Raw genomic sequence first — 14,839 nt, 5'->3', positions numbered from 1 at the left:
ATAATTTACACATGACTTCTCCTCCTCTGTCAAAAAATACTTCATATTCCATTTATTTCTTTTTGGTTACTTTTTGTACTATGCATTAGATTTTAATGATTTGGTAAAATAAACACCCAAATTCAAACAGAACACTGATGATCCCACTCTCCTGGTCTCCACAGCAAAAAAAGATATAGATTGTCACAATCAAAATTACTATACCTTATAAAGTAAAGAATAGTGCAAAAAAAAAAGGAATAATGAGTAATGTTCATGGACCATTCAGATATCATGCCTAGAAGAGAATCAATGAAAGCAGCAAAAGTTAAGTAAGAAAACTGATAAAGGTGGGGTGATAGACAAGGCTTTTGACAATGTCCTATACAGTAGTTCGGACCAACCGTTTAGGCCAGATGATCTCAGGTGTGTTGCCAAACTAGACTCAAACTTGGCTTGGTAATATAAGACACAGGGTAGTGGTTGAGGGGTGGTTTACTGACTGGAAATCTGTAACCAAAACAATTGATCCAGGAACCATTGTTGTTTGTCATCTATGAATGACCTGAACAAGAATGTATGTGAACTGATAAGTTTGCTGATGACACAAAAACTGATGTAATACATAGTGAAGACATGAAATGATACTGAAGGAGTTAGATCAATTAGAAAGTTGGGCAGACCAATGGCAGATGGAATCCTGTGTGAGGTAATGCATTTTGCAATGTCAAATACCAACAGGGAATTTGCAGTAATACTCCCTAAGAATATGTCAGATTGGTAGTTCCTACCATACAGCATATTATGGACTCAGCTATCCAAGGATAAATATTGGAGCAAAATATTTCTGCCAAATTAGGGTCAGCCTTTGCTTTGGACACAATGCATGAACTGAGACAACAGCACCATCTTGAACATTTCTGTTGAAGAATTTACATAAAAGTACATCAGCGCTCAATGCACCTTACGTTTTTTTGGCAAAGTGCAAAAAACTGAGTAAAGGTTACTCATGAAAATGAATCTGAAGAGGGCCTATTTATCAGAGGCAATATTGTACCAATCAAGGAAAACTATACAGTAGCTTATATGTACTAATCAGAAGCTTTTAAAAAAAATTCATTCTGTTAAACAGCCCAAACAGAAATTTAATTTTTATCCTCAATAGTTAAGCAAAATGTGGTATTAAATTCCCATCAGAATCAAACTAAACTTGCTATGGAAAAATGATCAACTTTTAGGCTACATGCCAAGTTCAACCAGCATCTATTGTGTTGCTTAAAATGTCAGTTTTGCTGTTTTTTGGCACTGTAATTAAAGAATACCTACTCAGCCATTTTTATTCAATATAGCCTTGACAAAAAAGTTAATAAATAATTAAACACCAATGAAACTTAATTTAACATTATCATCAAAACTTAGTGTTACAGATATTTTAATTAATAGTTGATGGCATACTGGTCTGGATTAGTAATGCTGATGGAACAGAAAGATAGAAGCACCAAATGTGTTTTGTAATAAACTGACTATGTTGTGTGATGGAGGATTAGAATATCTTTATCATAGCCCATACATTCAGAGTTGCACAGCATTCTTTGTTACAAGAAAGTAAGAAATTTGGTATCTAAGATTGATACAAAAAAAAGAGAAACTTCTACTTTATTGAACATACCTTTCAAAGTCATTCAACCCTGATTCATTTCCACTATAAGCCTGAAACTTCCCGTGAATTGCTGTCGCCGTGTCTTTGATTGCAGCTCTTTTCACATGTGCTTTACCTGGACACATTTAAATAGAATTTTAGCACCAAAAGAAACAACTTTGCACTCCAATTTAATTTTATATTATCAGTTCAGTAATATACATCTTCATAAAGATGAACTTTAAAGAAAATATTATCAAAAACCTCCAAATGAGAAATGGGTCAATTTAGAGAATGAAATCCCAAGATATTGTAATATATCATTACGTCCACTTTTGCTGTTTGTGCAAAACAACACTTTAAATTTGGTTATGTTTTCAATTATTACACTTGAAGATGTTTCTTTGAGCTAATCTTTGCCTCTGAAGTAATAAAGATATTATAAAGGTATATGAGTGAACCAAGTACATTCAACATGCCTCAGATCGGTTGTGCCTTAATCCTCTGGGCCAGCCTACCATGATCTCTCAAAAGCTTTAATACAGTCCATAAAAACCACTGACTAACATAGAAAGAGGTCATTTGGCCCATTGCGTCCATGTTAGCTCTTAGGTGAGCAATATCATTAACACTATTCCTCCTCTCATTTTCCTGTACCCTTGCAAAATATTCTTCCTAACACACGTGTCATGTCCACTTTGATCCATTTGAAATTAAGTTTTACGAAGGAGTATATCACTGTAGTAAATTGACCTACCAGCATATGTTTTGGATATGGGAGAAAATTAGAGCATTCAGTAGAAACTAACACAGTTACAGAGAAAATGAGGAAATTCTTGACAGAAAGCACATGGGTTCCTGGATCTGAGAGGCAGCAGCACTAACTGCTGCACCATCATGAAACACCTTTTAGTATTTGACACTCTTATTATTTCTTAACATCTAATAATCGCTGTACCAAGGAATTAATTAATAATGCACTTTCATCTACAACACAAGCAAGTTGGCTACTTTTATAAAAGTTGGATACCTGTCTTCAACAGACACCCTAAATGCCCCTTCTCCAATATACATCCTTTGGAATCTCTTCTGCCACTTTTTAAAAACAGAAATACTAATACCAATGATGTAAAAGAGAGGACTGTTATCTTTGGGCTTTATTTGAAAAAGTTAACTGAGCAGTTGTAAAATATAATTCTATCCAATGAAGTAATGAGCCAGATAATATTGTTGATTGTTGATTTAGCAAATTCTTCCTCATATTATCTTTAATGATACAGTGGCATGCAAAAGTTTGGGCACCCCGGTCAAAATTTCTGTTACTGTGAATAGCTAAGCGAGTAAAAGATGACCTGATTTCCAAAAGGCATAAAGTTAAAGATGACACATTTCTTTAATATTTTAAGCAAGATTACTTTTTTATTTCCATCTTTTACAGCTTCAAAATAACAAAAAAGGAAAAGGGCTCAAAGCAAAAGTTTGGGCAGCCTGCACGGTCAGTACTTAGTAACACTCCCTTTGGCAAGTATCACAGCTTGTAAACGCGTTCTGTAGCCAGCTAAAAGTCTTTCAATTCTTGTTTGGGGGATTTTCGCCCATTCTTCCTTGCAAAAGGCTTCTAGTTCTGTGAGATTCTTGGGCCGTCTTGCATGCACTGCTCTTTTGAGGTCTATCCACAGATTTTCGATGATGTTTAGGTCAGGGGACTGTGAGGGCCATGGCAAAACCTTCAGCTTGCGCCTCTTGAGGTAGTCCATTGTGGATTTTGAGGTGTGGTTAGGATCATTATCCTGTTGTAGAAGCCATCCTCTATTCACCTTCAGCTTTTTTACAGGCGGTGTGTTATTTGCTTCCAGAATTTGCTGGTATTAATTGAATTCATTCTTCCCTCTACCAGTGAAATGTTCCTCGTGCCACTGGCTGCAACACAAGCCCAAAGCATGATCGATCCACCCCCATGCTTAACAGTTGGAGAGGTGCTCTTTTCATGAAATTCTGCACCCTTTTTTCTCTCCAAATATACCTTTGCTCATTGTGGCCAAAAAGTTCTATTTTAATTTCATCAGACCACAGGACTTGTTTCCAAAATGCATCGGGCTTGTTTAGATGTTCCTTTGCAAACTTCTGACGCTGAATTTTGTGGTGAGGACGCAGGAAAGGTTTTCTTCTGATGACTCTTCCATGAAGGTCATATTTGTGCAGGTGTCATTGCACAGTAGAGCAGTGCACCACCACTCCAGAGTCTGCTAAATCTTCCTGAAGGTCTTTTGCAATCAAATGGGGGTGTTGATTTGCCTTTGTAGCAATCCTACGAGCAGTTCTCTCGGAAAGTTATCTTGGTCTTCCAGATCTCAACTTGACCTCCACCATTCCTGTTAACTACCATTTCTTAATTACATTACGAACTGAGGAAATGGCTACCTGAAAATGCTTTGCTATCTTCTTATAGCCTTCTCCTGCTTTGTGGGAATCATTTATTTTAATTTTCAGAGTGCAAGGCAGCTGCTTAGAGGAGCCCATAGCTGCTGATTGTTGGGACAAGGTTTGAGGAGTCAGGGTATTTATAAAGCTTTGAAATTTGAATCACCTGGCCTTTCCTAATGATGACTGTGAACAATCCATAGCCCTAACAAGCTAATTAAGGTCAGAGACCTTGGTAAAAGTTATCTGAGAGCTCAAATCTCTTGGGGTGCCCAAACTTCTGCATGGTGCTCCTTTCCTTTTTTCCCTCCCCACTCTAAAATAGTACAAAACAAAAATAATACACTAATCTTGATTAAAATGTTGAAAAGAATGTTTCATCTTTAACTTTATGACTTTTGGAGATCAGTTCATCTTCTACTCACTTAACTATTCATAGTAACATAAATTTTGACCCGGGTGCCCAAACCTTGGCATGCCACTGTATTTAAAACTCACCTTTATTAAGTACAAGGAGGAAATGGAGAGCAGCTACCAATTCCACAATTCCTTGTATGGCTTCAGAATTGACGCATTCTGCTAATTCATTTAAAAATGACCTACAGAAAATGGAAACAGTTAAAATCAGCAGTGCATTGTACAACAATAATTGAAATTAATATTTTTATATACAGCTAGATTTTCAAAGACAAACGGAGAACTTTAATTTAATGTTGTTTTAAGTTTACATTGCAATACTACTTCGGTTTTATTTCATATAGTTATAAATCTTTGTTTCTAGTATCTCTCTTTGAAATCTAGTGTTTATTGCTCATTCTAATTTGCTTGAAAAAAATAATAGTGAACCTGTTTGTGCTTGAGTAAAGGTAGCCTCAAAGTTATTGAACAGAGGTCCAGAACCTAAACCCAACGATGATGAAGAAAAAAAATGATACATATCCAAGCCAATAATGTGCCTAGAATGAAGGTGCTGTTATTCCCGTGTTCTTAGTCCTTGTTAATGCTTGAAATTATTTGGAAGCTGCTGTTGCAGTAGTCCTGGCGGATAACTGCTGCGCACATTACAGATGATACAACATTGCTACCAATGTGATTGCTGGTGGAAGAAAAAATGTTTGCTGGAGTACCAAACAAGCAGGTTGCTTTGTCCTAGATGGTGTGCAGCTTGAGTATTATTCCGTCTTATTCATGGCTTGTGACTGAGAGATGTTGGCACAATAATTAGTGTTGCTTCTTTGCAGCTCCAGAGATCCATGTTTGATACTGACCTCAGGTACTGGCCATGCAGAGTCTGTATGTTCTCTCTGTGAGTGCACCGGTTTCTATAGGGTGATCCTATCTTCTCATGCAGCCCAAAGAAGTGCTGGAAGGTTAAATTTCCCCTTTGAATAGGTTCATGTCAAAAAGCAAAATGATATGTGTGTGAGAGGATAAATTCTGGGGTAGAGGGCAAGAAAGAGAAGGGGGGCTTTCACTCAGGATCCACTTATAATAAGATAGGGGGCAGGAAAAGATTTCATTAGATGGAAAGGATTTGGGTAGGAAAAAAAATCAGGTAATGTGTTAATTGCCACAGAGCACTGAGCCTTTAATATGGTCTTGTAGCGAAGTATTTATGTTGCTGAACCAATTAGATTTCAGGTTCCTAGGTTGATGATGGAAGGGGGCTCACTATAGTAATCCTCTTAAATGTATAGAGTGGGTAATCAGACTCTGCCAGGCAACGACTTGTTAGAGATAGGTCATTGTCTGACACGTCTGTGGCTTTTAGCAGCCCAATATGAATGCTGGCTGGGCCCTGCTGAATGCGGGCACAGATTGCTTCAATGCTGAGCTGCTGATGGCACTGAACAATGCACAGTGAATACTCCCACTTCTGACCTGATGACAGAAGGTCATTGAGGAAGCAACTGAAAGGGGCTGAGTCCAGTATAGAGTCCTCCAATGATCACAACCATGTTCCTTTTGCAAAGTACAAATCCAGCCATTGAGTGCTTTGCTGTTGATGCTCTTTTACTTGGGTTTTAAAAGGGCTCCTCGATGCCACACTCAGGCAAATGCTGCAGTGATGTCAATCTCATGTCACCTTTGGAATTAACTCATCCACTTAGCCTCCTGGCTAAATGATCTTGCAAATGTTTCTGCCCTTTCATTACACACACGTTTGGCCTTGCTTTCATTAAGAATTGGGATGTTCTTGAAGCCTCCTCTTTTCATTAGCTGTTTGATGTCTACCACCATTCACTTCCAGATGTGACAGGTGTGTAAAGCATTGATCTATTCTACAAGATGAAAATAAATCAAAGTGCAGTTTTACCGTAACTGCATGCAGTCTCTCTTCTCCCAGACCAGTTTACAGTTTCTAGTTATTGTGGAAGAAAAGATACAAACCTTAATGGCCACAATGGAGTGATGGATGGAGGAGAAAAAGAAATTAAAGAGATCCACACTAGCATCAATATCTGCTTGAAAATTCAAATAGTGCATCTATGCTGGTATGTAAAAAGGCATAATAGTTATGACAACAATGTCATTTTCTATGAATTCAACACTTCCACTTGCTAGTTTTGCCAATGCCCAACTAACAATGGCTGCACTATCTCCCCCCCATTCATATCAGGACATGCACCTTCTTCCCTTCAATTACCTCTCTGCTCACATGATGTAGCTCTGCAATAGGAAATGCATGGGTACGTGTTGTGCTATGTGTTTGGATGATATGGTCATTATGGTTGAATGTTGAAGCACAAAGCTTTCTCTGTGTTAGATGTATGAGGAAGAAGTAAAAATATAAATTTTAGGGGAAAATCTGGATTGCTAACAGTTGATCAGCAAGTAACAAATTGAGCAGTGCATGAGGCCAGTGGCATAATTAGTAGAAATTGGATCTGAAATACAGTCTGGGCCAGATGCTTTCCGTGGGTTCACCCTCCTGAAGGATGCTCTCACATCAGCCTCAGAGACTGAAATCACAGGGTCGTCGGGGCTGTGGTATTTCAAAAGGTGTCTCCATGTTTTGTTGGTCAAAACAAGCATAAAAGGCTTGAGCTCATCTTGGAGTGAAACCTTGTTGCCACATTTCACTTGGTTTTACTTTGCAGGAAGTCATAGCAATCAAGCCCTACACAGCTGTCAAGCAACCTTCTGTGATTTGTTTGGTCCAGAATTGTCACTTCAAAGGTGGCTTTCTGGAGGTCATACATGGACCTCTTGTATTTTACTTAAGTCACCATTCCTGAATATCACTGATCTGCCCCTCAGCAGATTGCAGATCTCTTGGTTCGTTCATGGTTTTGGTTGAGAAAGACTGAATGATATTGTGGGGTTGCAATTCTCCACAACTGACTTTATAAAATCTGAACAACCATGGAGTATTTGTTCAGATCCTCTGATGAGTCCTTAAGCATGGCCCAGTCCACCAACTCGAAGCAGGCCCAAAGCTGCTCCTTTGCCTCCTGCGACCACCTCTTTGTTGTTCTGATCTCTGTAACCTAATTCTCTAGTCCCTGCCTGTAAGCAAGTAGGAGGAGGACAGCCAGACGATCAGATTTCCTGAAATGCAGTCAAGCTATGGAATGTGTGTAACGTATGATTACCTTGGTACCCATTCTGCCCAAATATGCGCCTTTCTTTAATATTTGATGGCTCAGATTTCCCTTTTGTGTCATTGCCATATTCTAGTTCAGCTACAAATCACCATAGCTATAGCATTCTTTTGATATACAAGAGCAAGTGAAGAAGAACAGAAGCATTCTTGTTCCACTGGTGTAATTCAACAGTTTTCAAAAACAAGAAAAATGCAGTAATATTGCCAAGAGGCCAAAAAAGGTCCAGAATCACCAGTTATCTGTTAGTATACCCTTACCTCATTACACTGGGGTACTTTAGCACAATTGCCAGCAAGTAGCTTGTAAGTACTGGCAGATTACTCGGGGCTTCTGGTGGAGTGATGTCATCTGTGTCTGATTTCTGAATTTGTAAGCACATGTTGAAGAATTAGATGCAAGAAGAAAGTTTTCTAACTTCATAAGTGTAACCATGCCTATGGCAGCTTTTATAACTACAGACACAGGATAACTTATTTTAACTAACTTGGAAATATTTGCAATTGTGATCTAAGACTCTTGCCTACAAAACATAAAGCTATAACAAGTTTCCCACTTATTAATAAGCAGTCAAATTGATCCATTTGTACAGGTCATTACATAACAGAATAGCTCATGCAGAATTTTCAACATACTACAATGTTTAAAAATGCAACTTACTTTAATAAACAAACATACAGATATATTATTGCTGAGTGGATCTTTATAAAAGATATATGTTCAGATAAACTTTATTCAAAACTGCAGACTTATATGGGATTTTTCATACATGGAAATCTATACAGGCAGCCCTTGCATTATGATGTTTGGGTTATTGAAATTTGCTCTGATAATTCATAAGCCACTACCCAACATTCTGAGCTGTGGAATAAAATTTGTTTAAAAGGAATTTGTGATAAAACAAAAAAATCAATTTTCCTTCAACTCGCATTTCTTGATGCATGTTCATATGGTGCAGCTTCATGTCATGAGAAATTGCGATGAATACATTTTCCAGGAATACAATTCTCACATAGTAATGTGGGGGTTACTTGTAGTTGGTTTTTGTATATAAAAATAATGACTTCTTAAGTAGTCCCTCGATATCGAGAATAAGTTGCTTGCAATCTTGTTTTAAGGGTCCTGATGTGACTTAGGAAGCCAATACGGAAACCACACACTCTTCCACAGATGGAACTGAGAAGCATGATTGGACATACGTTTGGGTATTTTGTATTGCTTCCAATGCGTACACTCCTGATACATGTGCCCTAGGTTCTCAAAACCTGAAATCTACCATCATTAATAGCTGCAAAGAGGCTCCTAGCTTCTTTGTCAAGATGAAGCAAGGTTGGTTTAATGAGAATGACCAGATCAAGGAGCTAATTAACTATTTGAAGCAAGTTGTTCTTGATTTTCAAGCTCCACCATTCTTCAAGAGAAAACAAATACCTCCACAGGCACCGGAAGGCAGAAGCCCAGTAGAAGACCGATGAACTAAAGAACACATGGTGGATAGAAGTTGTGCAAGAAACTCAGTATGCTACTAACAGCAGGGATTCTTCAGCACTATCAAAGTCACCCATGGCCTAAAGGCCCAAGGCCCCAGCGCACTGAGATCCAAAAACATAACTAAATTTATCAAAGACGAAGAGACTGTCAGCATTTGCAGGAAGGAAGACCTCCTCACTGAGACACAATCCCCCAGTGCCCATGCCTCCATTTTACAGCATCCCATTCAGTCCTACTTTAACACCACTCGATTGACAAGTCATCAAAAAGAACACATCCTAACTAAAAGAAAATTAACAAGACCTCAGGGGAAGATTGTATTACCGCTGAAATCAGAGGTGAAAATTTCATTGGCAAATACGCAAGCTCATTATTTACATCTGGGAAGAGGATATTGTTCCAGATACGTCAGAGAAGCTGTAATTGTGGCCACCTTCATAAAGAAGGCAAGTTTGTGATAACTACAAAAGGTTCTCCCTGCTTTGTAAACCAGCATAAATTCAGGAATCCTTCTTCAGTAATCCCTCAAGATTGAGGATGTCTAGCTTCTTGTCCAGTTTTATGCAGGTCCTCATTCTTTTTCTGCTAGTGACTCTACAACTGCTCCCTAAATAAAGGACAGCCAGGTGCACAACATTTTTGTTTATGATGGGAATTAGGAATATATTCTTATAAAATGGTAACAATCAAAAAGGGCCAAGAGGTCTGTTGACTCAGAGTAATTCATTGTTCCATTTACTTAATACAATAAAATCTAGGTAATACCACTCAAAGTAATTGATGAGCACTTTCCTGCAATTATAACATCATATTTTTAAACAGGTTACAATAGGTGAAATGTTTTTCCTAGCATTAAGGTACGGCATTAAGGTAGTGTTACTAATTTACGTAAAGAAAAATATGAGTAACCTTGAAAAAGTCGTAACTTGGGTTTATACACAGATATTTGTTATAATTAATTTTCTTGAAGACCAATGTCCTTGAGCAGTTGTCATTCATTACAATACTCCCATCCTGCTGGCAGAGTTACAGACCTATCTAACACAGGAATGTCTCCTGCTGAGAAAGGAAATGAAATGAAATGGAATGAATGAAGCAATACAGATATTGGGACCTGGATCACAGACACTGCGAGCTGTTCTCTAATTCAAATTATAAACAAGCATCAGTCAGAGGTTTGTCTGTATCAACACTCCAGCTAATAAAAAAGTAAGCAAATGTAAAAAAAACTTGAATAATGGTATGAATATTGAAATCTTCCAATTTCAGGTACCCCCCCCCCCCACATTCCTTTCCCATTTCTAGAGGCAAGTCAGAGACTCTATCATTTTGTTCACCCTATCCACCCCCTCATTACCGATACTTTTTAACCTCTCCAACTTGGTTCCATCTGCCACGCACCTATCCATCCAAGTTTAAAACACAGAACCCAGGACCAGGCCCTTTGGTCCACTATGTCAATGCTAGCAAAACAAAGCCAAGTAAAACTAATCCTATTTATCTGCACATGACCTATATCCCTCTATTTTCTTCATGTTCACAGGTTTGCTAGTGCTACTTGGGAGGGTTTAAACTAGCTTGGCAGAGAGAGGGGAACCAGTGCATCAGGTCAGCAAGTGGAGGGATGGAGAGGAATGTAGCTGTCAAAGACAGCAAAAACAGGCAAAAGTAAAGTAATAGATACCACGGGATGGATAGTTTGAAATGTGTGCATTTTAATGCTAGGGGTAATATGGGTGAACTTAGAGCATGGATTAGTACATGGAAATATGATGTTGTGGCCACAACAGAGACTTGGTTGAGAGAGAAACAGGAATGAGTGCTTAATGTCTCAATGTTTTAGAAAAGATAGACAGCCAGATAGAAGGTGGGAGGGGAGGGCGGGGGGAAGAGGATAGAGTTGCACTACTGACCGGGGACAATAGTACTCAGACAGTCTATAAGGGTAGAACTCAAAAATAGGAAGGGTGCAATCAATCTGATGGGATTGCACTACAGACACCCAATAGCCATTGAGGAACAGGCATGCCAGTAGATTAAGGAAAGGTGCAAAAACAATAAGGTTGATGTCATGGAGGACGTCAACTTCCCAAATATAAATTGGGAACTACATAGTATAAGAGGTTCTGATGGGGCAAAATTTGTTAGGTGTACCCAGGAGGGTTTCTTAAATCAACATATAGATAGTTCAACAAGAGGAGGGACTGTAGAGCATTGAGTTGTAGAAAATTGTTAACAACATTTTCTATTTAATAGAAGGCAGAAAGCTGGTTCAAGTATGTGCCTAAAATAGAGTACATCAGAAAAGTAATCTAAGAAGTTGTTTTTGGAATCCTATGCTGAAGTTTTCCTTCTATCTATAATGCTGCCATAGTGGGATGCTATAGTTTTGCATTGCCAGATTCTGAATGTCCATTGAGTACAATCTATTCAACCACACTGCCCAATTCTTTTAGAATATTACTTTCTATAACTTGTTCTACATAGCAGCAAGTTGGGCTATGTAACAAATCACAGAAATGAAATAAATGATAAATTTGTATTGAATTGAAACTATTATCTTTCAGATATATTTATACATAAGTAGACAAAAGATATCAACTCCTACAAGCAACACAATAAGAAACCAACACATCATAAATATCGTGATTGCAGAGAAACACAACACCCATCTGATCTGGTGCCATACACTGGAGTTCTTTCTCAGTTATCAAACAATATTATAGTTTAAGTTGCTTGGGGGTAAAATAGAAATCAGTAATAATGTTGTCCATCAAGAAGCCTCAAGTATAATGAACAGTTTTTCTAAGTGTATCAACCAGCTTCTAATACCATATTCCAAGGACATAACATTTTTTTTAACAATTTAACATTGCATGATGGGCCACAATTTGGCTGAATGATCAAAAGGATGTATCAGATAAAGGAAATGTCAGCAATGAAATCCATCTTTAAGCTCACCTTTTTTAGAGCATGAACAGTTTCTGCCAGCATTGCAGCCAGAAGTGTTGAGAACATCTCTTGATGAACTGCTTCATGAACACCATGCCAGTTCTCAACAGTGCTGATGAATTCTCCAAGCGCCAACTGAATAGATGTCAGAACCTTTAACAAAAAGGTGTCAACAGTTCTATCATCCCAGTGGAGATAAGAATTCTTCATTTTCATTTTTAAATCTTTATTAATTATTATTGAAGATAAACAAAAAAATACATTAAAGTAATCAAGTCAACATGTCAATATATACAATGAGAAATTAAATTATCAAATAACTGATTAACAAAGCTAAACAATATATCAATAATAATAAGAAAAAATAAATGCCTGGCCTGCTGCGTTCACCAGCAACTTTTATGTGTGTTGTATGTTAAAACTATTTGTTTTGGAAAAAAGAAAGAAGGAAAAAAGAACCCCTACTAACTAAAACAAAAAAACCCTACTAACAAAATAAAAGGGGAAAAAAACCCATTGGGAGCACAATCCCGGAGCTATACGCCATACAAGCTTCCATAAAGGAAAAACATCAATCCGCCAACTCAAATCCATTTAAACAAGAGTCAGAAGGGAACCATCTTAATTAACTCAAATCAAATGATAGTAGCGGGCAAAAGAACCCCAACTTTTCTCAAAGTCAAATCGAGGATCAAAAGTTCGACTTCTGATTTTCTCCAAACTAAGACATAACATCACCTGACAGAACCATTGCATTAAAGTGGGAGCAGAGGCATCTTTCCATTTCAATAATTCAGAAGACTGAGGGGTGACTTTGAAACCTATCAAATTTTAAAAAGACCTCGATAGAGTGGATGTTTCCTAAGGTGAGAGGGGCAAGGTCCTGAGGACACAGCTTTAGAACAGAGGGGTGTCCTTTTAGAACTGAGAGGAGGAGAAATTTCTTTAGCCCAGGAAGTGGTAAATCTGTGGAATTCGCTGCCACCGGTGGCTGCGGAGACCAAGTTTTACATATATTTAAGGTGAAGATTGATAGATTTTTGATTGGTCAGGGCATGAAGGGATACAGGGAGAAAGAATGAGGCTGGGGCTGAGAGGAAAATTGGATTAGCCATGATGAAATGGCGGAGCAGACTCAATAAACCAAATGGCCTAATTCTGCTCATACGTCTTATAACAAATTGCTGGGTTATGGACTGTAGTTTTTATGGACTCTGGATCAAAGTCTCTTTAGGAGGGTTTTGCTGTTGCTTCCATGTTGGGGTTGTGGAGGTCTATGCCTCTGCTGCCACAAGTGGGGGTGGGGGGGGGGTCAATGTTTCTGCTGCTGCTTGTGCAAAGGGAGTGGGAGGAGGGCTTCAGGGTTTTAATGTTTCTATCATACTTTCTATGGGGTTTCTTCTTTTGTGGCTGTCTGTAAAGAGTAAGAATTTCAGGTTTAATACTGTATACATTCTCTGATATAAAAATGAACCTTTGAATGACTGTGATGACACTTTTCCAAACCAAGCTGAGAGATTCTTGAATGGGAAATTGCAGATAGCAGTTCTATGCAACAGATGTTGTTGCTCTTCTAAATGGTAGCTAGTAGATGTAAGACACTGTCTCATTCCTCAAATAATCCCCAAGGATTCTATATACATTTTATCGTTTAGGCTACTCAAAAACAGTGTTCAAAATATAATTATATTGAGTATTTAGGCATATCTTGAGATGGACATCATGTAAGGCATCATTAGTGCAAGACTATTACTTCTCTATTGTCTTCATTATTACTTTGCTAAGAAAGGCAATGACTGAAGTTTGTAAATTTATATTTACTTATTATTAATTGAACTTTAAGTGTAATATGACTTAGAAAGAACTGATAATTTTGAATAGTGATTACTGAAGTTTAACATGGACTGTTTTCTTTTCTCAAATCCAGCTCAGCTGCATTTGATAATTTGGCATTTCACATAATAAGCAATATTAGTAAAAGTTTGACTTCTTGATTAGCAGGGTGTTAAAGGTAACAGAGGGAAGGCAGGTGAACGGGATTCAATGTGATAATAAATCAGCCATTTGGAATGGTGGAGCAGAATCAATGGGGCTGAATGGCCTAATTATGCTCCTATGTCCCATTGTCTAATGGTCTATTCTATAAGTAAAAACTGACATTTTCCAGACATTGAAGGCTTCACTATGTATACATTTTCTGCTGCAGTTCTGTTGAAGTTACCCCTCAGAGATTTGTGCTGGAAATGTATTGCTAAGGCAAAAAAAAACTCTTGCCAATCAATACATTTTCCGAAACACAGTTAGGAACCCAAAATGTGCACAAAAAATGCTCTACCCTGGCTTAACCAGATTTTCAATTGCATAGCACCAATTCATTTTGGCACTGTCTAGACAGATTTAAATCTAATGATTTATTCCATTTTTATGAAGCTAACTTTGATTTTTAATGAAAATCATCACCTCCTCACTATACATATACTCTTCCTCCATTTTCTATCAATTTTCCTCAGCTTATCTATTCATAGTTATTAATTGGAGCAATCTAAACAACTCTATTAACCCAATTATCTCGAAGAGATTTCAGCTTAACTCAATTAATTCTTACTGAGTATTTAGGCATATCTTGAGTTGGATATCATATAAGGCATCATCAATGCAAGACTATTATTGCCTTACTGTCTTCATAGTTACTTTGCCAAGAATGACAATGGCAAAATTTGTAAATATAAATTTACTTCTTACACCAAGAAAC

General features: G+C 37.7%; 1 protein-coding gene across 1 annotated transcript in view; it reads right to left on the bottom strand.

Moving 5' to 3' along the window:
• Positions 1-14,839, bottom strand: part of ncapg2 (non-SMC condensin II complex, subunit G2) — a 111,123-nt gene that overhangs the window by 3,132 nt on the left and 93,152 nt on the right. The window contains exons 24-27 of the mRNA XM_072252062.1: positions 12,097-12,240; positions 7,905-8,008; positions 4,538-4,638; positions 1,649-1,754 (exon numbers count right to left, since the gene is read on the bottom strand). Of these exons, the coding sequence (XP_072108163.1) occupies positions 1,649-1,754; positions 4,538-4,638; positions 7,905-8,008; positions 12,097-12,240 (455 nt within the window). The remainder of the gene's footprint in view (positions 1-1,648; positions 1,755-4,537; positions 4,639-7,904; positions 8,009-12,096; positions 12,241-14,839) is intronic.

This window comes from Mobula birostris, chromosome 3 (genome assembly GCF_030028105.1).
Source record: "Mobula birostris isolate sMobBir1 chromosome 3, sMobBir1.hap1, whole genome shotgun sequence".
Lineage (NCBI taxonomy): Eukaryota > Metazoa > Chordata > Chondrichthyes > Myliobatiformes > Myliobatidae > Mobula > Mobula birostris.
This window is presented reverse-complemented; position numbering and strand designations above follow the sequence as displayed.